A 25,217-nucleotide genomic window follows, 5' to 3' on the forward strand; every position below is an offset into this window, starting at 1 on the left:
GAAACTGCACTTGCAGGTATAGAATTGTATTTAGCTTTCTCTGTGTGTGTCAGGCCCATACACATGTTATGACCAAGGATCACAGATAGTGTAAAATAATGCAGTTCTATCAAGTCAGTGGAGGCAGACTGATTTATACTATCTGAGGTTCTGGTCCAATATATATCCATAAATATCAGTGTGTATAGACATTCCCCTTTCAAAATCTACTCTCAACCTTCACTCCATCTTAATACATGCATCACTAATTCAGGATACAGTACATTAGTAATAATAATACTTAGCTGTTATATTGTGCTTTTCATCAGTAGATCTCTTAATAAAGGAGGTGAGTAACATTACTGAGGCACAGGGAGGTGAAGTGACTTGCCCAAGGCCACATAGGAGGCTCATGGTAGAGCTGGATGTTGCAATTTACCCACAAGCCTTAACTCTGCCTTGGAGTGATACTATGAAATAACCATATGATGATGATGAAGGCATTATAGTGTTCATGGTTAAACCTATTTTTAAAATCATTAGATTCCCCCTACCACCACCTTTACAATGTCACTCCAAGGCAGAGTTAAGGCTGTTTGGATGCCCTAACTATACCTTTCCATCCTTAACATGTTTGAATTTCATTTAAGTGTCACCTGAACTCTGAATTTCCTGGGTTTGGAGGAAGATATGCTGTACTTTTTATATTTAACAAAATGGTTGAATCCCTGCTTTAAGTGCAAAACTCAGCTTAGCCTTGACTATGGAACTCTGAGTGGTGCTTCCATAATATACACAGCCACATTGGCAAAGACGGACTCAGTAACAACAATGGAGCATTAATTCAGCATTATCATTTTGATTCATTTGTCTAGGTAGCTTCAGGAGAAAATACTTACGGTATCTCATGCATAACAAAAAGTTTTATTGACAAAAACAATGAAACATTTTTTCAAGCATTATAACTATCAGGTGTTTCTCCCAACTATGTTACTTAGAAGCGTCACCCTTATCAGAAGCAACCTGTGAACTTCCATACTTTTACTAATGGAATTTTAAAAAAAACCAACAACTCAGAAATAACATTTTGTCAAATGCAATGACCAATTACACAATGTTTCCATGCATGATTTTATAGTAGCAATAAAAAAAAAATATCATTCCATGCTCCGAAAACACAGTCATACAGACTCAAGGCTAAGGTGTGATGATAAAAGAAGAGAATAAAATGGAAAGTATGAAGGTCAAACGTATCCAGCTTTGTTCTGTCTTTTTACAAATACTTACAAAATAATACTAGCTTCATACTAACAGCACCTCTTTAAAAGGTTTCAAATAATCAGCTTTGACAGCAACATCTACTGGATTTTATTCATGTTCCAATGACTCATTAAAGTGAATTAAGAGAGACAAAAAAAAAAAAAATTCCCCACGCGGTTCCTACCTAGAAATGCTGCCATGTTCATGACTTGGCTAAATACACAGCTTGCAGGGGGTGCATCACCTGCAATACTTCAAAAATATAAAGTGTATCATTGTAACTCTACTAAGACAGCTAAAGAGAGAAAGAAAGAAATAACATCCATTGATCAGAATGATATGTGGGGAATGGGACGGGGGAGGAGGAGATCCAGTTACCTTATGTAAGGGGGACTTTTGGAACCAGGTTTCCTAAGTGACACAAAAAAAACACAAGAGCCAGAATTAAAGATTTTGCTGTTTTGTGTCTCTAAAAATATTTGTTACAAGTGACTGATTTAAAAACAAAACAACGACAAACTCTTACCGATCTGGCACATTTAATGGAATAATTTTGTTATCTTCCACAGCTATAAAATATCTGTCAAAAGAGGAAACAGGCAGTTTAGAAAACACAGTGCAAATATAAGACCAAGACAACCATGTTTTTTAATTTATAAATTTATTTGGGACCCAATTCAGGAAAGAACTTTTAAATATCTAATATCCATTCGTATTCAAGAAAGCAGTCAAACATGGGCTTAATTTTAAATATGTGCTAAAATTGCATTGAAATCAATCAGACTTACTTAGCTTTAAGCACGTGGCAAAGTGCTTCTACAGATCCGGGCCTTGATTAGTAATGTTAATCAAAGCCCCTTGTTTTCCTGAAAGCAATTCTTTTCTACCACAGACCACAACACTGTATGCTACCAGTTGACACTACTGATCTCAATGCTCAAGCTATTGTATAAAGGAAAATATGGCTGTTCAGTCTTTGTCTTCTGCTTCTGCAGCAGAGAGCCATTAATGGGAGGAAGCATGGAAGCAGTCTAGACTCAGAGGACACCTTTGGGGATAGGTTTTGTACCTTTTGGTCACATAGATCACATGATGTAATTGAAATACAAACAGGCAATGCCACTGTGGGTACTGTGACCATATAACTAAGGTTCCCGTCCATCTAATTATAGGACAATTGCCATTTAGCCTTATTTTATTTCTACAGTGTTGATGGCTTGTAATTTAAAGATCACCTTAAGGCAAGAGAACTCATAATGACCACCTGCCCCACTGAATGATATCCCCGCAATGTATACTGTATCCTGTATAAACCACTTTCCATCTTTAAAATTAGCTCTTCTCTCTTTTTCCATTCAGGGTGAAATCCTGGCCCCTCTGAAGTTAATGGGAGTTGTCAATGACTTCAGTGGAGAGAGAATTCTACTTCAGATGTTTACCAGTATATATCGGCACATGCTGCAGTAATACAAGAGCGAGATGTGGGAGAGCTGCTAAGAGACGAGTCCTTATTTTCTGACTCATCTGACATGGGGCAGCGTCTCATGATAGAGGTCAGGATCCAGCAGTTACTGTTACAACTGCAACCACAACCTACATACTCATCAGTCAGGATATCATTAACGCATAGTTCCAGAACCGTGGCCAACAGTGAATTCCTGCAGGTCTGTGGAGAGATGGTCACTTCTCCTCATTTCCAGCTGCTAAATCACCTTTTTTTTTTTTTTTTTTTTTTTTTTTTAAGAAGTTAAGGTACATAATGACTCTCTTAATAGTATTTCATTATTATGCGTGAGCTCACCCACGCACCTGTACAGGTGACTTTGGAGCCATAAAATGCCCCTTTACTCCTCTGGGTACATCCCCTGCATTGCAGGCCACACTGTGTGAGAGGAGAGAAGCCTTTCTGGGCTGCTGCTCCTAGTCCCACACAATGAGTGAGGAGTGGATGGGCCAGGGTAGGCGGTGGGTGGCAACCTGGGCTCCGCCCCCTGCAACTTACCAACACAGAGGAAGAAGGAAGATGTGCCAGGAAAATGGCTGGTGTACCTTACTCCTCTGTAGAGCAAGGGGGAAGCAGCAACGAAAAAGTGTCTCTGCTAGTCATGAGTTGGTCACTGCTCTGCTCCTGGGCAACGCAGCTACATGCTGCCCCTTGCTGAAGGCAGATCACCAGCTGCCAATCCAGCCCAATGCAACTCTCTCTATTCAGATGTGGTCCATTCTACTGCAACATTTGGGAATGCCTGATTTACCTCAGTCCTCACACACACACCCCAAAACCCAAGCGGAAGGTCACTTACACTATCCATAGCCCAGCTGAAGTGAACAGGGTAAACACAAGAGGTAAAAACATCCACACGCTGCATTTCTTCCCATCCATGCCTGCTAGAAACAAAGACAATAAAGTGTAATGCAAAACAAAGAAAAAAGAGGTAAGAGCTACTAGAGACAGCACATCCTTCCCCCTCTCGAACTTGCAAAACAAGTCTGACTAGGGTATGTGAAACTTACCATGTGCTACTGCAGAATGATCACTATTGCTCCTGGCTCATGCAGAGTGGTCCTGGTACTCCAGGAGAAACCCCCCTGCAATTCAGGGAGAGCACTTGTACATTAAGACACTATTCAATGTGTGGAAGGGTCACAGAATCTAGCCCTGATGACCATCAGCCCAGGAATTAAAAGCAGTCTATAATCCTTGTTAAAATATTAGTTACATTTCCCCAGGCCCCCATAGGGTAAGTATAATTTTCATTTTGCCAAAAGGGGAAACCGAGGCACAGAACAATCACTTCGGGGGAGATTTTCAAATAGGAATTTAGTAGCAGGCTTTTTTTAAAGCCTCTCCCTGAGTGATTAGCCCAAGAACACACAGCTGGGAATAGAGCCCAACAGCCCTAGCTCCCAGTTCTCAGCTCTAACCAGCAGCCGACACTCTCCCTTAAAAATGGCAACTTAGCTTCGCATCAAAACGTGCTTGTTACTAAAACCCACATGTGCTTTCTTAGTGGTGCCCACAGCTCAAATAAAGATTTGCAAGCCAGAAAACTTCCCCCAAATAATTCCTGGTGCATAGGTGCTCTTTCTCCCCACGCCCCTCGTTCTCATCCTCAGCTCACACACTGTGCACAGCAACCAACTAATCTGAGCACTTGGCTGAATTCAAAGGTTCTGCGTTCAAGTGCTGACATCCTGAGTGTCACTGAGACTACGAATTGTTAAGAAACTGAATTCTTGACATTTAGGTTTAAAGTAGCTCTATGTGGGTATGCAGATTCTTGATAAATTAAAAGAGGCAGAAGAGCTCCGTTCCACAGGGAAACATTCTCCAGAGGAAAACATGCAAGATGAAGACTTGACATACCTGGACAGAAACGGGGGCTTGCTATTGCACACGCGCATGCATGTGTGTGTGTGTGTGTGTGTGTGTGTGGTATATGCACATTTCCTTCAAGCTTGAATAAAGACTAAGAGATGCACATTGGAAAAAACAAAGCTAAAACATCAACTTTCCTTTCAATAGGATACCAGCACCTCTTTCACTCCCTGCTGTCTTCCCACCACTCACTCACGGCCAGTTGTTGAGCTGATATTTCTTTGAGAGGATCACCCAGTATCTCAGTGATGATCTGCGGCAGGTTTTAGGATCACTGATTTATTGGCTGAGTTTGCCTTCAGCTTGATTTTTTTTTTATTTTACAAGGCCTTACTTTATTGAAAGAGGATAAGAAGACACTACCACAGTGCAGGTCCATGGTGAAAGCGCAACAGAGGGCATTTCTGACAGCAGCAGAGCACAGTTCCTTGCATAGCACTGGTGGAATAGGGCAAGGCTCTGAGTGCAGACAGAACAGAGACTGCCTCTGTGTACAAAATGCTGGTGGGTGTGCTGTACACCTTAACCAAAGGGAGAATCCAAAACCCCCTGGAGCAGGAGCAGCTGAACATCTTGGCTTGGAGACAAAGCAAGAGTTCAAGAAAACACAACCAGGATGCCAGGACAGGAACATACACCCACAGGCAAGGATTAGAACAGACTGTGTCAGAGCTTTCTTATTTTGCAGAGAGTCTAATGGAACAGTATGAAGGTAGAGATTAAATATTGTAGAGAATCTGTCCAGAGCATCAGACAGTAACGGGGGATGAGGGATTAGTATAAAATGGAACTGAAGTACAACACCGAGAGCTACTCAAATGCACTGTATGGTGTATACAAAACAGAAGCCTCAGCCAAAGATGGTCCAAGGACATTTGGCCCTTCAGAGCCCAGGACCAGCTTAGGAGGACAGTCCACGCATGGCACAGAGAAGCACCACTAGACACCTCCCCGTACGTGCTTCAGGTAGTGGGTTTTGGGCAGCAGGTTTTGATGTCTCTAGACATCAGACCTAACAGCGCTGTTCCCATACTGTACCCCGTTCACACACACGGGGGGGGGGGGGGGAAGTTTTGAAGGAAAAGACAGATACAGTACAGATGGCAGTCTCCTTCTTCATGGGCATTGCCGCTTTACAGGAGTGGGCAGCCTGTACACTTCTTGTTTTTCCTGACTTGTAAGCCAGCCCAAAGACTTCCCGCATGCCATCCTTCGTCTTGGCAGAGCACTTGAGGTATCCAAAGGCGTTGATTCTGTTAGCCATGTCCCTCCCTTCCTCTGGCTTCACTGGCTCCTGCTTCATCTTTGCTAGCTCTCTCCAGGTGTGCTCATCATTCCATAGGTCCTTCTTGTGTCCAACCAGGAAGACAGGAACATTAGGGCAGAAGTGTTTCACTTCCGGAGTCCACTTCTCTGGAATGTTCTCTAAACTGTCTGGGCTGTCGATGGAAAAGCACATGAGGATAACGTCCGTGTCTGGGTAGCTGAGGGGCCGCAGCCGGTCATAGTCTTCCTGCCCCACGGTGTCCCAAAGGGCCACTTCCACCTGCTTTCCATCTACGTCGATATCAGCGATGTAGTTCTCAAAGACTGTTGGCACGTAGGCCACCAGGGAACGGGTCCCAGCTGAACACAGTCAGTAGGCAGGTCTTCCCACAGGCGCCATCTCCCACAATCACCAGCTTCTTTCTGATGGCTGCCATTGCTCGGCCACAGGTCTCACTGGCTCTGGCTTGATGTCTGTCTGTCATGTGATAACTTTTGAACGCCACATCCAATCAATTCCAAAATCTCAGAGAATGCCACAGGCATCAATGGCCAGAACAGTCTTGATTTTGGGGGAAAGCAGAAAACTGAAAGGAGAAAAATGGGGGAAACATGAAGCCCCTGCCATCTGATTAGCAGAGGCACAGCTTCAAGAGATGTTTGATCGACAGATAACTGACAACTAGCTGATGGCACCTATTAATGCCTCGCAGCATAACAATACCCCATCTCATCTCTACTCATCCTCCCCATAGAGTTTACTATGTTGACATCCTGAATGACTTATCTCCCAGACTAACAGTGGGGAGGGGAAGGAGGCTTGGGAGGAATGGGGGTGTACACACAGCCCTGGGCATGGCAGAGAGACTGGGGGAACCCTGGTATGGGGGTCAAAGGTGCTGATGCAGGGAAGGTAAGAATGGGGGAACACAGAGCCCCCCTGCCATGTGGGAGAGACTAGAGGACCTGGGAAGTGGGGCATACAGAACCCTTTGCAGGGAGGCTCTGAACAGAAGAGGATGGGAAGGTGGCACACAGGCTGCTTGTGAGGGGGATGGGAGGAAGGCAAAGAGTCCCTGGTGCATGCCATAATCTCAGCCTATCTAAGCTATGAAGTATGCAACCCCCTCAGTTAGGGCTAGATTGCAATATTACGGTCTGCCTTGACTAAGGGGCAACGTGTAGCCATGCTGCCCCAGAACTAACCTCAGGAGACATTACTATGATTCCTTCCTGGGTTCTCTTTGCTCCAGAGAGGATATAACCCCAGAACCCTAGCAAGTTACTTCCTCCTCAGCTGTCTCATGTGGGAGGCTGCTCTCCCAGTTGCACTGTGACCTGCAATGCAGGTAGCCTACAAAGGCGGTAAGGGGACTGCTTGCATCCCAGGACCCCCGTCACAGTCCTGCCCATAGCTGATGACAGGCAGTAACAAAGTAAAGACAGCCCTGATGCTGCTGCTGTGATCTAGCCTGGCTCCATTCTCTCTCTGCCCACCGCAGCTGGCTCCTGTTCTGTTGTGTGTGAGGCAGAGACTGGGAGAATCCATGGGAAAGGAGGCACTGCACTGGAAGATGCGTGGCAGCTTCACGCTCTCTGCTGAAGCTCAGCCCCCAATACTCTGCTCTGCCCTATGGGTATCCAGGCCTTGTATCCCATCTTTCACTCCCCAACCCAGCAGAAGCTGGGATCGATCAACCTCTGAGGAACAGGGTGAATGTTTCACATAACTCTACCCTATTTCTCCCCAGCCCCAGCTGGTTAAGGAGCAGTGTGGACCGATTACTGGACAAAATCTGACACTCCTCCATGGGCAAAAGGATAGGGATTGCATCATGACTCCTCCAGGCTGGAGGTGGATAGCAGGCAGTATCAGGCCTGACTAGGACAAAGAGGACCCACAAAGGTAGAAAACAAGATGAGAACACTTGTAGATTCATTGGGCCCATCTCTACCATGAAACTAACCATGTTTATGCATAGTTGGGGGATCAACATGTCATAACAGGGTTTGGTGCTGTCTGCATGGATGTAACAACAAAGTTAAAAAACAAACAAACCAGGCGTTAGCCCAGGGCTAGATGGTCTTTCACACATTGTGACCACACAGTGTTATAGCCATCCACACAGGCAGCACTGAACCCTGTTACAACATGGTTAGTCCCCAAGGACATTAAACATCAGTATTTAAAGGCAATCAGTTTCACAGCATACCCAAGCCCATTGCACACCAAGTAGAGAGAGGTGTTATTTAGGACTACACTGGAACTGGAAGTCATTTAATGCAGTTAAGAAAAGAAAACTTCTACGTGACTTATCACAAAAATCTCACTGCTAGAGAGATCTACTAGGGAGTTGAGGAGAATTGCTAAGGAAGCAGTGGAAACCCCAGTCTCAGGAAACACAAAACTATCTGGACAAAGCATTAGTAAGTGTATAGTAGGGAAACGTACATGAGGATGGACTAGACATAGGTCTTTTCCATCTGCAATTTCTATTGCTCCATTTCCACAAGCACCACATGAAGAATTACATAGTGCAGTTCCAGCTCACAGCCTCTGCTGTAGATCTGTCTGGGACGCAGTTCTCTCATTTTTTCCCCATGCAGCCCACAAGAAAAAGGCGACATCCAGGAGCATCATTAGTGGAAACTGTCACTTCAGTATCTAGACACACTCACTCGTCGTGACAAGAGTCAGTCCCACTCTGCTGCTGGCTCACTTACAACAAAGCTCCGTCCATGCCAGCGTTTGATGTATCAATGTATACCAAAGGCTGGCTCAATGCTGCGAGACCACGGTAACGGATTTCCTCGTTCCCTTCCTCGCGTTAAGAGAGCAGGTGGGCACGTGCCATGTCCTATCCACACACCCATCATTGCCAAGTCCCCTGTAATTACTGCTGAGATTTCTTTACTCTGTTGGTTCCAAATGTTCCTTGTTACCAAGCCAGGAGAAGACAACCCTTGTATAACAGAGGACGTCAGCGTTTTCTCATGTGTTTTCCTCCCTGAAACAATACTGCAAAGGATCAAGGCCTCACCGATACCATAAATTAATAATAAAAATACTGTTGATTACTAATGCCTTTTTTTAGCCCCTGGCATTTCAACAGTTCTTTTCACACAAAGGAACTTTACAAGCTATTTTGGCTTCACACGTTCTACAGACGAGGAAACTAAGGAAAGAGAAGTTTGTGTGATTTCCCCAAAGTCAGGCAGCATCCTAGGAGCTGAAGTTCTTGAGCCTCTGTTCCACGCACTAGAGACCACAGAGAAGTGAAGAAAGATGTTCCCCCAGGAAGTTCTGCATCACTGCAGTTGGAAGGAACATTTGAAAAGGTGAACATGGTATCCTCTTAAATGGCCGCCTGCTGCGGATCTTTTCCTTTTTGGGGACAAATAAAGGCCTGGTCCTATGTCCACTAAAGTCACTTGACTTCAGTGGAAGAGGCCCTCAGTAAACAGTGCTCAATTTCACATTCTCTATGCCGTACAGAGTTCAGCTTCTACGGATTGTTAATAGAAAATGACATTCGAAATCGTAACTGAACAGATCAGACTGAAAGGGAGGATCCCCCGGGGAAGCCAGATTTTGAGAAATAAAATAATTTTTCAGTTTGTGAAAAGATCAATAGAGTAAACAATGTCAGGATTCCTCTAACAACATCCATTAGACTCGTATTGACGAAAACCAGCACTACTTGTAAATACAGCACAGTCACCTGAAGCCAGGTTTTCAAAGAGCTCAGTACGTCGGGGGCTGGATTTATTTTTAAGACACAAAACCACACAGCCTGGCCACAAGCATCTCACTGGGAACAAATATTAGTGGCAGCAAAGCACTCAGTTCCTGTTTGTGGAGGGACCAGAGGCTGCTAGGGAAGGATATGATTTGTTCCTGGCTGCTGAATTTCTAGAGCTTACCTTTAATACTAAACACCTAGTTTTGGGGGAATGAGTGGCTCAGGGGACTGGTAATGGGTAAATATATATCTGAATTGGTAAAACAGGTGAGAGGTTCTAGGGGTAACAACAAGTGGCCTTAATTTCAGAGGAGCTGAGCACCTGCAGTTCTCACTCATATCAATGGAAATAGAGGTCAGTCATTGCCTCTGAAAATCAGACCAGAGAATAACGGGAGGCTCGGCAACTGACAAAAGGGGAAGCGCAGATACAATATGAACATGCAGCCACTTGAGAAATTAACGTATGTACTTTGAGGGCTATGCAGTTTGGGCTTTTTTTCAGTTGTTGGGTTTAGTATGCGGTGCTGGGTGGGGTTGGGGCCCGTGCAATACCGGAGGTCAGACTACATGATCTGGTAGTTCTGCCTGGCCTTAAACGGTCTGACCCCTTGACTCTAATTCTGTATGCACTTAAAATATTAGGTTATTCTTGCCTTGTCTTACAGCTTGATCCTACAAACACCTAGTACCAAATGTACCGCTTATTGCCAGAAGTAGCTCCTCGTCTTCAATAGAATTATTCACACTATTAAGTACTACACTCAGTATCATGTTTTTGCGGGATCAAACCCTTAGACTACAAACTCTTCAAGGCACATCTAGGAGCTTGCATACTTAGTAAATAACAAAGCAGCAGAGCCTGTATCACCAGGTTGCTATGGCAGAAGTGCGCAAAGGCTGCTGCCCTCAGATGGCTGGTCTGTGAAATCTCAACGGTATTAATCTAGTTCCCCCAAACAAACAGACACCAGCACCACATACTCCTGAGGGCATTTCTGTGCAAAAAAAATGAAAATTCTGCACACAATATTTTAAAATTTTGCAAATTTTATTTGTCAAACAAATGTGGAGACTCCAGCATGGTTTTGGGGAACACAAGCCACCGACTGCACCGAGGTAGGAGATCACTGTGCAGCCCCCCCCTCCAGCCCCGGGACACAGATTCAGCGGTGAGGCTGCACCCAACCCTAACAGTGCAAGGACTGGGCCTGCCTCAGAAACACCCCAGAATCCTGCCCCTCCATGCTAGGTGCACCAACTGTGGGCAGGCACGCTCAGCAAGGCAGGATCTAAGTGTGGAGGGGCTTAGTGTCAGGGGGGGGATCCAGGTGTGGGCTGAGAGGGTTCTGTGTTGGGCAATCTGGATGCAGGGGACTCAGTAGGGGATCCGGGTGCGTGTGTGGGGGATCTGGATACACAGGGGCTTGTTGCGGGGCTTCTGGGTGCAACGGTAATGGGACTCTGCAGGGGGGTCCAGATGAAGGTGGTTGGGGCTCAGCAGGGGGGGATAGAGCCTGGCAGGGGGATCTGGGTGTGGGGAGCTCAGTGGGGGGTCTAGATGCAGGGGGAGTGGGGCTCAGTGGGGTGGGGATCCAGGTGCAGCCGGTTGGGGCTCGGTAGGATGGGGATCTGGGTGCAGGTGGCTCATTGGGGTGGTCCAGGTGCAGGGAGAGCGGGGCTCATCCGAGGGGGCTCTGGGTGTGTGGGGGGTGGTGAGGTTAGGTGTGAGGGTCTAGTTGCAAGGAGGTCTGGCTGCATGGGGGTTGGGTGGATGAGGGAGCAGCTCCCTGTACAATGATCCCTTCCCCTGCAGCTGAGAAGCGATGATGCAGGAAGCGCAGTGGTGGGACTAGTGGGGGAGGGGCATGTGCAGAGCTTCCTACAGCTGGGGGAGAAATCTGGGAGTGGGTCTAATACGGCCCTGGATGTCGTGCAGAGGAAGAAGTAGTCCCATCCTCCCCAGCCCAGCTGGGACTAGCAGCTGAGCTCGGCACAGGGTAGGAGCCACCAGCCAGGTCTTCCCCAATCCTGCCCCCCACCCCAGTGATTTACCTCTTTGCCGGCTGCCCTGAGCACCCAAAACTGCTGGGGAGGGTCGCAAGACTGCTTTTGTTGCTTCCCTTTGCTTCCCCATCAGAAAGGCATTTTTTTGCAGAGAAGCAAAGAAATCGCTGGGGGAAGGTGGGGGGGGGGGGGGAGATAAATTCCACGCATGCGCAGTGGTGTAGAATTCCCCCAGGTGTGACCGTAACTGGCACCCCATCAGAAAACTTAAAGGTTGAATACGGATGAAGACAGCCCCCTATCCTAACCATAGACACACTACCTCTGACTCAGGATTGAGGCACATCTGCAGGGCAGCATGTGGAAGCCTGTACTGCTTCTGTCTGTGTTGCTCCGATTCTGTGGCTAGAGAGAGGACTGTGCTCTCTGGAGCTGTCCACCAGCACCATAGTCTGTCTGTCTCTCTCACACACACAAGGTTAGTTTGCACCTGAAAGATAAATAGTGGAGGTGGGAAGGAAAAAGTTTCCTTCACCCACTTCACCGTGACACCCGGAAAGATCCTGAATATCAGTCAAAGTAAGGAGAGGGGGAAAGTGTTTAAAATGTATTACATTCAGTCTGCTTATTTCCACCTCTTCTTTTGATGAGGTGTCTACATGCCACCATCTTCAAGCAGATTTCGGTCAGCACCTCCAACGTAGTCAGTCAATCACTGCCTCAGTCATTATAAAATATTTGTATAATTTATGTGGCAAGTTATTTTTGTGCCTCCTCTCCTCTGGAGATATTTTTCCCTATTCTCCCTCGGCCATTCCAGACTAACAAAGACAGACAAAGGCCAAGAGGGGAGACAGGCACAGATAAGAGATGTGAACTACACAAGGTCACACAGCAGAGCAGTGGGGAAACAAGAAACAGAACTCAGGTCTTGTGACTTCTAATCTAGTGCCCTCGCCACAAGACCACACAGGAAATTCAGTTTCTCTTTTTAATCTTCCCAGTTTAATAACCCTCCTCCTCCATCTCCATCAGCTGGAACCTATGGTTAAGAAGGAGCTCAGGCAAACAGGGTGAACTGAAGTAAATGCCAAAGCAGCTGTTAGATTATTAGCTACAGCTGGACTCAAATAAAAATCCCAGGTGTGACCATCCCAAACTTCAGGGGGATTCAACGTCAGGATTCAGATCTAAAAGTCTCCCACCTAAAGCCCATTGAGATAAACAAAAAGACTTTCACTGAGTTCATTGGGCTTTGGGTCAGGCGCTGTGTGCCATGGCGCCAGCTTCTCAACTAAGGTGGCAGCTTTGCCATTCTCTGCATTGACTCCCTCCTCAGCTTCAGACAATTTTTGTCAGGCAAAGAGGACGAAAGGTCATTGTCCTTATCTTACTTTACAGTGTGTGTTATTAGTCATAAAAGTAACCAACCCTTTAAAAAAAAATCCAGCTACAATATTTGGCTCTATTCAGTTCAGGATTTTTCTTTTCAACCATGTAGATCCAGTATGTAACACTGAATTGCTTTCAAAACACTACTTTTCTCTCACCACACTTTCTTTGCAGGGCATGTTGAAAAATTGCTATCAAAACTGTTTTTCAGTGGAAAAATTGAGGTATCGCAGAACAAAATTTTCCGCAAATAAGTGGCTGCTTTCCAGGGAATTTTTTTATTTTTTGTCAAAAATATGCCCAAAACATCTTAGCCAAAACCTAAGATATTTTGATTTGGAAAATGCTGCCGCAGCGCCTCAGAGGAGTTGTAGTTCAACTCCCCATTCTCCTCTCTGGGCCATGCTTCATCTCCCTTCATACACCATGGCCAGGGGCTCCTATGATACGCCGCCTCCTCTCTCCCTCTCCCAGAGGGGAGACCGTGGTGTATGATGGAAGATGGAGTTCCACATAAGAATGGCCAGTGGCTCAGACCAATGGTCCATCTTACCCAGTATCCTGTCTTCCAACAGCGGTCAGGGCCAAAGGAGGCTTCAGAAGGAATGAACAGAATAGGGCAATTTTTCAGTGATCCATCCCCTATCATCCGGTCCCAAATTCTGGCAATCAGAGGAATGGGAGTGCATCTCTCACCATCCTGGCTACTAGTCATTGATGGATCTACCCTCCATGAACTTATCTAATTCTTTTTGGATCCAGAATCCCACCCTATAGAGGCGAATGGGAGCACAAAGGACCCAAACCACAACTCCCTTGAAGAACCATGGCAACATTTCCAGAGAAAAATATTTTGGTAATCAGCCAAAAATAACTGAAATTTTCCATAGAAAAACTTAGAAAAAATTTTTTTTGGTTTGTTTTCGGTGAAATTTGCCACCAGGGAAAAAAACCCTTTTCTGACCAGCTCTGCTTCCAGCTGTATCGTTACCTTGACTAGTGATATTGGACCAGAAGCATGGACTTTGATTCGTGAGAAAGATTACCCTAGTGTGCACACATTTTTTACCAATATCCTAAACCAAATATTCATGTTACATTTAGTATTTAGTTGTGGGTGTGTAAAAAGATATCTTTCATTTTCAATCTCTTCACCGGAAGTCCCACAGTGACATAAAGCTGGCTACAGTCTCCTTGATACAATGGATTTTCTTTTAATTATATTATATTTCTGGCTCTGTTTACACCACCATGTGAAATTTGTCCATTTTCCTGAAGGCAGCTGCTGTGCATCCAAGTGGATTAAAAAGAGGGTGTTCAATCTCACACTATAGAATCGTGAAACTCCAAGGAACCCTGGATTTCAGTAGCCCCCTGTGAAGTGAGTGGATGCCAAATTGCAACTGGCTTCACATTCGCATCGCCAGAGGATTTTTTTTTTAAAAGGGAAGGTTCTCAATCTGGTTCTCACACCCTGCACTGTTGCAGGGACACTGCTATCATTGCTCAGCTACATCTTAAATTTGTCCAGATGATCAAGTAATTTGCTCAGTGAGTTAAATTAAGATGTTTACATTAAATTAACCTTGAGTGCACAGTGCTGCATGTTTGGCGAGATGCGTGTGGTAATTGAAGTGTGTATGTTCGATGGAATGGGAGTTTCATCATTTGTGGAGCTGTGGGAGAATTGTAATAAAAGCAGAGCAAAGTTATAGCCTCTTCCTGAAGTTGATACAGCCAGGGGATATGAATGTAAGCAAGAACCAAATTATCACATTAACAGAGTTGTACGTCTTTTTTAAGACTGGAACGTGTAAATGTGTTTTGAGGATCCAATTCAGAAACTGCATAATACGCCAAAGAGAGCTGTTACTGCACTTCACAGTGCTGTGCTACTGATTCATCTCAGGCAATTCAGATGCAGAATGGTGATAGGAGAAAGGAGGCAGGAAACTGCTTAAATCATAAGAGGATTCATAAAGAATTTATGTGAATCAATAATGTTAAAATGGGAAAAAACAAGGACTCTTTTCAGGGGGAGCCTGCCATCTTTCTTTCATTTATTTTTTTAAACCCATGATCACTAAACAAGTGACACCCCATCATTACATTTTAAAAGACATAAATAAGAACATTACATAACTTCCCCATAATCCATGAACGCCAACAGCATACAGAGGCTGCCGAATGTCTTCAGGTTTATCCCACACACTCAGCTGGGGAGTTTGATCAGTGGGTTAATAAACCACAGGATGCTGAGACTTGTAAACAGGTCAGAAAATACTGAGGTAAAGGGAAGGGCTTTCTCCCAGCTCCCCTCTCTCACCTGGTAGCTCCTTATACTGCTCACCCATTCAATCGCAACAGATTGAATGTCCCTCCACAATCCTCCCACTGTGCTGTCTCCCCAGGCCAGTTTTCTTTAAAGGGGGTCAGAGAATAATGGGAGGAGGCAACATCATCTGTTTTTTCGGAAGTAAGATAATTTTAAAACTACAGTAATGATGTTTGAGAAGCAATAAGTGTCCCCTATTCATTTACTTTTTTCTAATTGCAATTATGTTAAGGACTAGTTCTGGTGAAATGCATCAGCCTATTTAAATGTAGGGACAGTGGGCGGAGCCTAGAAGAGTAAAAGGCCCACCCCTCAGATGAGGGATGGGGCACAGTACCCACAATCAACAACCCTAGAGAATGAGGGCTCCAATTTATCCAAAAATTGGTACAGCATTGGTGCAAGCTTCCCCCAACTGCCCCACTTATATGCTTCAGTTCTGTCCTGGAGTGAGAGAGGAGAACAGTGTCGTTGCCCTTTCAGTTCATAGCCTTTCCGCAGAGGCTACCAGCAAGAAGGCTACTCAAGATGGTAGTTTGAGAGACACGGTCATAAGTACCTCCAGACCATCAATTCGTGGCACATGCAGTAGGACACCAGACAGCCATCAGATGGTCATGACTACCGCAGGTACAACATTCACTATCATAACCTTTTTTTTTAGGCAAACAATTTTCACTTTGCTCAAAAGTTTCCACATTTTCAACAAAGTGAAAAATTGAAAGGAAAAAAAAAAACCACCCTTTTTACTCCATGATTTTTTTTTTTAAAAGGTTTTTCCACAGAAAATACTTTCCATTTCCCAAACAGCTCTAGTAATGACCATTAGTCACTGCCAGCCAGGTCTCCTTTAGCAAGATACTGACATAGAGGGCAAAGGGTCAGTAGCCATTATCAGTCCCTCTGAACCATCTTGTTCCCCACAGAGATATTTCATATGTTGCTTCTTGACATCATGGCTGATTTCTCACCACGTGAATAACCAGCTACCCACAATTACACATAAAAATGTACAGACCCTTACGAAACTGGTGGTGTGGTGCTGCAATAAAGCCATACTGAATTGCCATGGGTGTGTTTTGTAAGATAGAGTCTGGACTTGCACATATTTAGTATGATGATAGGCCCAATCCCATGGAGAGAAACATGTGGGCAGCCCCTTCCACCCACATGGAGCCTCATTAAGTTAAGTGGGACTCCACGCAGGTACAAGGTACATCCACATGCTCCAGGATTAGGGCAATAGTGCTCATCACCCTTCCTTTCAGGTGTAAGCAATATGGCTGGGAGGTGCTTTTTGGAATAGGGTGCAGAATTGGTGCCTTTGGAATAGGGAAGGTGGAAGCGGAGCTGGTATCCGCTCAGTCCTCTGGCCTCAGCGCTCCCAAGCTATGAATATGAGGTGATGGTGACAAGCGGGGCAGGGACTGGTGAGAGATCATTCCCAGGCCTTCCTTTGAGGGGCGGCAGCAAAGTTTGCCAATCACCATGCTGCAACTGCTGTACCCAGCTCTTTGGCCTGATATTGCTTCACTGGATGTCACCAGCAAAACCCCCCCGAGTTCAGCAGGAGCAGAAGACAGCCCAGGAAGGGATGGGACAAATGCCTAGAAACAGAGACAAGCACTGTTTAAACTAACAACCCAAGATGAACTCTGCTGTCCTACTAGTAACTGTTCGTACTGTATTTATAGATTTATGGTGTGACAAACAGTGGCTCATCAAAGTGTTTCCTCAACCAGAATTCTAACATCAGCTTTAATCATATTTTTCCAAGATTTTTCGCCATCTGCCTGTCCTGTCTGTCCCCCGCTGCACTGCTCCACGGTGCTGTCTGTAATCCATTGCCAGCTAGGTGCCATACACCTGCACACACAACTGAAGAGCATGGGGAACAGCTGTGGGACAGGAGCAGAACCTTTTACCATGGTGAGGACACACTCTGTGCCAAGGGATATATTCTCCTCTCATGCTCATAAAGAGTTCTCATGGACATTGACAGGAGCGATGGGCATTGTAGTGAGGCGGTGTGGTTCCCCGCCGCCCCAGAGAGACGAGTCCCTCTGGACACCAGAGTGGGTGGAGCCAGGGAGCTCTGAGCCCACCCCACAGAGGGTCAGGTGTTGCCCTAGAAGGATAAAGGCCCAACCTCAGAGCTAACTGAGAGAGCAGCCACCGCGGAGGCCAGACACCTCTGGCCTAGCTCGCGATTGGGAAACCCCAGCGGCCTGCGGTAAACCCGAGGACTGGCCTGACCTGCCCCGCGCCAGCTACCCGGAGGAGCTGCCGAACCTGCCCCGCACCAGCTATCCTGAGGAACCCCTGGTGCTGGACCCCCATGAGGACACTAGCCCGGGGGCAGCTGACCCTAGTATGGCTGCAGCACTGCCAGAGCCCATGTCAGTGTGTTGCGGCCAGGATCCCTACTCACTCAGCAGCCGGTCTTCTGCCACTGCTAGAGCCCTGGGCTGGGACGCCGTGGAGTGGGAGGGCCTGTGTCCCCCCTGCCACCCAACTTGCGGGTGACAGTCTCCTTTGGAACCTAGGGCCTGGGCCTACTGTTTACATACTGTTACTGCTCAGCCCCTGCCTGAGGGCCTGAGCGCCTGACCCACCATTGCCGCGCCCTGATGTAGGGCCTGGGCTCACTGTGTTTGTTTCTGCCCTCACAAAGGCCGCCGAAGAAGACTCCCACGGCCAAATTAATTCACCACATCTTCCCGAGTTTAGTGAGGCAGAGTGGTTCCCCGCTGCCCTGGAGAGAGACAAGCCCCAGCTAGCCTCTCTACAGGCATACACAGCAGAAAGCCAAAGACAGACATAGGCACGGTCTCCCCAGAACAACCAGCTTAGCTCCCACCCTGGTAAACTCAGCGCCTCCCTTCTGAAGCAACAGAGCTGAATTCCAGGTGAGGTGCGGGGTGGAGGAATCTTTCACATGTGACCTTAAAAACCCTGTCTGCTCTGGACATTAGGGGTGATATTTTCCAAAGCACTTTTAACTCTGCTCCCATTGACTTCAATGAGCACAGAGTTAGACCAGCACAAAGCACACACATTTGACCTAAATGTCAAATGGGGATTTTAATAAGAGCAGCAATTTGCCCTACTGTCCTTAGTAAGTTTTTCCCTCCCTAACAAGGTTGTATACTGGCTGGCTGGGGCACTATTTCAGTAATGCTGCATGTGCGTACATACAGTAATTGGTAAACGCATTTAGATGAAAGAGGCTGTATAACAGTATTATTTCATAACATCATCTGTACATTTACTGGTGATGACCACGAGGGGGCATCAAATACTCTTTGGGAACAATTTAAAAGATGCAGCTGGTTCTAACGGGCTCTAATTGAGATCTGGGATCAGAGTCAAAACAGGCTTAAGAGAAGTGACTGGAGTATCAGGATATTCACACAAGAGTTTGAAACCTGTGTTTCAGAAGGGGCCTCACTTTTATGTCACTACCACCCCGCACTCTCTTTGTAGGGGAGTTCCACTTAAAGAAGCCAATTCATGCCTCCCCAATAACATTCCTATCTTTTGTTCTTTTAGGTACTAAAACTTGCGCCAACACCCTTTTCCAATCAGAGACAGCTGGTGTGCAGATTAAACCAAATACGGCACAAAACAAATCTAAATAAAGTGTGCGACAGTGCTGGCCTAGCCATCACAAGCGTGTGCATTGGGGCCTCTGACGGTTGTGCTCATATCAGCTCTTGTGAGCTAAGCAAGGCTGGAGGCCTAGTATGTATGTGGATGGGTGACACTCACGCAAAATTAAGGATGTTGTAAAGTGCTGGTGGCTCAATTCCCTTGAGAGACAAGGTGGGTGAGGTATTGTCTTTCATTCGACCAACTTCTGTTGGTGGGGGACGTAGAAATTGGTCCCGTAAAGGACATAGAGAGACAAGGTAGGCGAGGTAATCAAAGATCCTGGGACCAACATGGCTACAAAAACATGACATACAATCTTTCCCCTTGTGTCAGGAGACTGGCTTGGTTGGAACTAAGTGTTTGAATGCACTGTACTGCAGAAGGGACCATCTTTAAGATGGATCCTAGCCATTTGCAGTCACTGCAAAACCCATGGAACTTTTTGTTCAAGAAGAAATGTTAGCTCTGGTCAAATTCCAGTTTACACAGCTTTATACTGCTTCTCTGAAATCCACTGGGCGTTTCAACTGGATATGATAATCTTCATTTCCTATCTTAGACTGATATGAACCATTCAGTAGCTGCTACACTCCACCTCCCAGGTGGCATTTAAGCAATTCTCGTACGAGCACATATATGTGGAACACTAAATTTAAATTTTAAAGTTCTTAGAGATGAAAGATGCTGTTTAAATACAGAGATATTAGCAGGGAAGTCCCATATTTTCATTTAATTTGCCTTCATCCTATGCTAACCTGGCCACTGAAACAGTCCCACATAGAGTTTTCTTCTTTGATTTCTGCATTCAAATATTTAGTTCTCGGTCCCACAACTAGACCCATAAACACCAACTGTGATTCCTATTGCTTCTACGGACTGGGTGTGAATATTTTCCTGCCACAGAAAAGCCATTTGGGAAAGGTATTATACTTTCCCATTTCTAGTGGGGTTTTTTTTTTTTCCCCTTTTCTTCAAAACTAGCTCTCCCTGCTGCCTAGCCAAAACCCATGAGGCAGCACACAGTACACAAGTTAGCCCTTGCCCTGTTGCCCTCTGCAGAGGCTGGAATTATTTTAATGTTTGTCAAAACAGCAATCATTATTTTGAAAATAAAACAGGACGGAAAGAATCCAAGTGCTTCTATACGATATCCTGCTCAAGTGAGGCCAATTCATAACAACCGAAAGTGACAGTATCACTTTGAAATTAGGAGTTCTGCACCTATGATTAACAGTCTTCACTACCAAGAAAGAGATCTGCTCACTGCACTGGCCTGCAGTAGGGTAGAGGCAGTGGACTCAGCCTCTGGAGCCCACTGTATTGCTCTGCCAGCAATTCCTCTAGGCAGCATAGGAGCTGCAGTGAGGGGTTCTGAGGACTGACCATTTATCACTTCTTTGCAGAAGGAATGTCACTACGGACCTTGAGAGAAGAGGGTTTTTTTGGCTTCCCCCCTTAATGTGTATATAATTAGAGATGGCGAGAGAATGGGAATTTGTGTGTGCTTATAACATCCCTGATGATTCTGATCATTATTCACAAATGTATACAGCTCTATAAATAAGTACATATAGCTTGATAAACATAGGTGGTTTATATACTGCTCCTATCCCTGCCTAGAAGCATTAGCAATCTACAGACACAAGCAAAGACAAAACAGAATGTACAGAGAATGGGGTTAAGTAGTTGTCTGAAAGCAGAGAGAAAGAGAATTTGTCAGATTAGCCGGGAAGCTATCCGAAACATTGGAGATGGCACCGAATAAGGAACTGGGGGGAAACAAATGGGATGGTGAGGAGGGGAGTTTGGATGGAGGTGAGCAAAGTGGGGTAGGTGAGGCGGAATTATGGAGAGCTTCAAAGGCAAGAAGAACAGGCATCAATGAACAGGGCTGTAACATCATCCCTGGCTAAAACAAGTCTTTTAGGTGTTCCCTTACTGCTGGAACCACATTTTAGCATCAACCAACATGTGGCTTGAATGCACAGAACAGTGCTGATTTTCCTTTCCCTCACTGCTTTGTTACCTTGCTTTCCTATCAGCTACCATGTGGCACATGGACCCTGTTGCATTCAGGGCAGAGGAGGAACTACCCCCCAAGAATGGTCCATCAGCAGCTCAGGAAATCTGAGACAGGAGCACCACCCCCCTCCACCATTGTTGTGGCAAGGGCAGGAGTCTCCCATGCTTCTGCTCCTTTCACAGCACCTCTCCTGCTACAGGGCAGGCCATCTGACTATTTCTGAGCAGTCCTGGCCAAGGTGTGAGTCTGTCTCTATTTCTCCCATTGTAGTTGCATTGGGGAGGTATTACAGCCTTATCACTGGTGTAATGCCGTCCCCAGAATAGGGAGCAGTGCTGCCCAGGAGCCCACCCTCATTTACAAGCATTCCTGCTACCCAAGCAACTTCACACCTGCAGACAGCACAGCTTACACACTGGATCAACCTGTCTGTGGAATGGGTCTGCACCTCCCCAGTTTTAACAGGTTACTGCAGGGATGACCAACCTGTGGCTCCAGAGTCACATGCGGCTCTTCAGAGGTTACTATGCGGCTCCTTGTCTAGGCACCGACTCCGGGGCTGGAGCTACAGGCGCCAACTTTCCAATGTGCAGGGGGTGCTCACTGCTCAACCCGTGACTCTGCCACCGTTGCGTTTACACAAGTACACATTCCCATGCAGTGTTGGAAACAAAAACATTGCAGGTCTAAAGGACCTTATAGTGAAACAAAACAAAGTGAAACTGATTTCATTGATTTTCACAGTCCCAACTGAGCAACACTAAAAATAAACACAGAATATAAAACAACAAACTTTTAAAAATTCTTTTGCTTCTAATAATCTAGGAGGTTAACAAGAACATAATTAATATTTGTTCACAAAATGTAAGGCCTCATTATCTAATCCATTACACCAGTATAAAAATAAGCTGCTACCATCCCTTTAAATAAATTGTTACAGGCATTCTCATAAATATGCATTTTTAAGCTTCTTATATACATTTTCTCCAAAAACAAGCCATTATTACAAATTTCCTTTATACCTATATTGTTGTAACAATATGCTGGCACAAATGCTAGTTAGATAATGTTTTTAAATCTCTTGCAATAGAACCTTTTGTTAATCAAAATCAAAACCAGACAGAAGGAACCATAAGCATGGAAAAGCTTAACATTGATAACTTGAGGATTCTGAATACATGATGAGATGTAAACTCTGGGCTATGAGCAAGAGCTAAAGCTTATGTCATACCTTTGGATGATAAGGTCATCCATATCAGCCACCTCTACTGAGGTAAATTTATATTATTATTATAAATTTATTAAATTTATCAGTTAGTCTGGCTCTTTTCTATGGTTTCCAAGGCCAGATCCCACCCTGCCCTGAGAAACCAAAAGGAGTGGGTTCAAGGGATAATGGGATTGCTTGATGTGGTTCACCTCATGGAATTCTCCGAAAGCCACCCCCTCAAAGCTATGGAGGTAGAGGAAGACAAATGATAGTTTGTAAGGGGAGAGGGTGAGTGTCAAGCAGCCAAACCCCACATCCCTGTGGGAAAAGGACATTCCACCCCAAATCTGGAAGGAAGTGATAAAATCATCAGTGTATCTAGATACTTATTCACACCCAGCTCTTGGGGAAAAAGGGGAAGGCAGTCCACTAGATACATTGTCTCCAAGCACAGCTACTTCCGAGCTCCTAGCCCTGCCCCACCAAATCCTTCCCAACCCTTTCAAATAAAGCCTAGCAGAGAGGCTGCCATAGGGGAGCGAGTGTGGGGGCCTGGAGATTGCACTTCCACTTTTTATGGAGAAGGACAATTCATTATATGGAGATAAACATCTAGATCCCTGGGGGAAACTCTGGGTCCACTTTTTACACGGAATGCCATATATCTTCTTTGTCAGGTAGCTCCAACAGCACGATAGAACAGGATTAATCAAATTAGCATCTGTCTTAATGTAGAGTGCGCCAAGAAATGAACTGTCATCTCACCTTGATGTGTACAAATATTGCAGCATATATGGTGCTATATGTAGGATCACCTCTTGCTCTCAGCCTCCCCGATAGAGGACCATTTATCAGTTGCAACACCTAAACACATCAGAGCAAATTAATGCAGGATAAGATACAGTAAGATAATGGCATAAGCAGGTGGTTTCCTAGACTCTGATCCTGGAAGCTGTTCCCCACAGGCAGGTTTCAGCACCCACACAAAACCTCAATAAGATTTTGCACGAGTCTCACATGGAACAACTTGCAGGATCGGGGCTTTAATGACTCATATCTCTCTCTTCTCCATTAATTTCACTAAAATTGCACACTGAAGCCTCGAAACTGTATGTTCTGCTACTAACACATGCAGCCTTGTGTGCCAAATCACCTGGCCTTCCCCACCCTGCCACCTTCCCTCTTGCACCTTATCATTGTTTTCATTGTAAGCTTTCCAACTGTGTGTGTTTGCAGAGCAAATGAAACAAAGAGTCTTCAGATGTTACTGTGATAAAAATCAGCCCCATTTCCATTGGAAATCTACATCCCAATGGCTTCCCCTCCCAATTTAATGCAGATCCCTGGGCTTAACCAGCCAGTGGGCAAAGAAGACTCTTTGATAAGTCGATGGGCTCTCTGGTGTGGCAATATTTCCCATTTAACCTTTTAAAAAGGTGTGGATGCATGGGATGAGGGTGGGCTATTATAACTGACCCCCAAGACCTATCACTGTAACAGTGTGGGAACAGAACAAGATGCATGGAGAATGTATCTGCCAATGTCCCGGTCAGTAACAAATTTTACACAACCCACAGTTTTAAAGGTAAAACCGAGGAGCTAAATGATGGGAGGAGAAAGCGCCTGGTTGAAATCCTAGCAGCTTGGAGCGTTACAATCTGTCTGCTTTGGCAGCTGGTCTGCCAGACGCAGGGGGTAAAGAAGATATCCCTCTTCCCACCCTGGATACCCAGCGCCTTCCCCGGCCGCCTTCCCCAGCCGTGAGACCCACCCGCCACAGGCGGCCCCGAGGGGGAAGAGGGATCAGGGCGGGAGCGAACATGGCCGAGGGCTGGCCAAGCGCTGCGGCAGCGGGCAGCAGAGGAGGAAGGACACAGGCAGTCACTGGGGGCGGCGGGGGGGACACACACCGAGATCCTAGCAGGGGCTGGCGGGGGGCGCCTTCTGAGGCCCGAATAGAGCAAAGAGGCGCCGCCCGCGCGTGACAAGCCCGGGGGGCGGGGGCAGCCGGGCTCCGCTCCCGGGCACAGGCCGCCCTGCAGAGCCCGCGGCGGGGCAGCGAGGCCGGGGAGCAGCCAGTCACCTACCTGCTGCCAGGTCCGGAGCGCGGCGCCGGGCGGGGCGGGCGGGCGGCGGCTCTGGCAGCGGCGGGCGGGCGGGCGGGTTTCCCTCAGGAAGGGGCGGGATTTGCCCTGGCGGCCCCCCGCAGACAAAGCGAGCGGGCTCCTCCTCCCTCAGCCGGAGCCGCCCTCCTCCTCCGGGCAGCCTGCCCTGCCCTGGGCTGGGGGAGCCACCCCGGGGCCGTGCTGCGGCTCTGTGGGGCCCGACGCAGGGGGGGTTAAACCAGCGCCCCGAAGCCCGCCTTGCTCTCAGCAACCCCCCCCCCCACACACACACACACACACCCGCTGAGGGGACTGGGAAACGGGCCCCTTTATGGAAACCAGCTTACACGCATGAGGCCCGCGGTCATGCGGCTGGACGCCACGGGCGCCAAAGGAGGAGGGCTCGCAGCCCCGCCTAGGGAGGCTGCCCTACACGCTGGGTGTGCGGGAGCCAGCCTCCTCCTGTCCCTGTGGCGCCCCCAACTTTCAGGTCCCCCAGACATGCAGCCGTGCAAGCCTAAGAGCGGCCCTGGGGGCTACAGAGGGCGAGGGGAGCCTTCACCCCAGCAGGCAGCCCGCCTCGGGGGCCCTGCTGTCCCGATTTTATAGGGACAGTCCAGATTTGTGCCTCTTTCTTTTAGAGGCTCCTATGGAGCAGGTCCTCAAAGAATCAATCCTGAAGCACTTGCATGAGAGGAAAGTGATCAGGAACAGCCAGCATGGATTCACCAAGGGAAGGTCATGCCTGACTAATCTAATCGCCTTTTATGATGAGATTACTGGTTCTGTGGATGAAGGGAAAGCAGTGGATGTATTGTTTCTTGACTTTAGCAAAGCTTTTGACACGGTCTCCCACAGTATTCT

General features: G+C 46.6%; 1 protein-coding gene and 1 pseudogene across 9 annotated transcripts in view; both read right to left on the minus strand.

The window, feature by feature from the left end:
* The window catches only part of TMEM150C (transmembrane protein 150C), a 41,196-nt gene extending 16,771 nt beyond the window's left edge, over nucleotides 1-24,425 (minus strand). Inside the window, exons 1-8 of one of the 9 annotated variants that reach the window (XM_073340502.2) lie at nucleotides 24,336-24,425; nucleotides 23,014-23,112; nucleotides 21,525-21,733; nucleotides 3,754-3,828; nucleotides 3,543-3,624; nucleotides 1,766-1,819; nucleotides 1,618-1,650; nucleotides 1,424-1,491 (exon numbers count right to left, since the gene is read on the minus strand). In XM_073340502.2, coding sequence (XP_073196603.1) covers nucleotides 1,424-1,491; nucleotides 1,618-1,650; nucleotides 1,766-1,819; nucleotides 3,543-3,622 — 235 coding nt within the window. In that variant the 5' untranslated portion in view covers nucleotides 3,623-3,624; nucleotides 3,754-3,828; nucleotides 21,525-21,733; nucleotides 23,014-23,112; nucleotides 24,336-24,425. Of the gene's footprint in view, nucleotides 1-1,423; nucleotides 1,492-1,617; nucleotides 1,651-1,765; nucleotides 1,820-3,542; nucleotides 3,628-3,753; nucleotides 3,829-21,524; nucleotides 21,734-23,013; nucleotides 23,113-24,335 lie in introns of all 9 variants that reach the window. The other 8 variants (XM_073340499.2, XM_073340506.2, XM_073340504.2 and 5 more) reach the window with 8 other exon arrangements.
* On the minus strand, nucleotides 5,679-9,561 carry LOC140910175 (rho-related GTP-binding protein RhoC pseudogene; annotated as a pseudogene).
* Nucleotides 24,426-25,217: the final 792 nt, after the last annotated feature.

This window comes from Lepidochelys kempii, chromosome 4, assembly GCF_965140285.1.
Source record: "Lepidochelys kempii isolate rLepKem1 chromosome 4, rLepKem1.hap1, whole genome shotgun sequence".
NCBI lineage: Eukaryota > Metazoa > Chordata > Testudines > Cheloniidae > Lepidochelys > Lepidochelys kempii.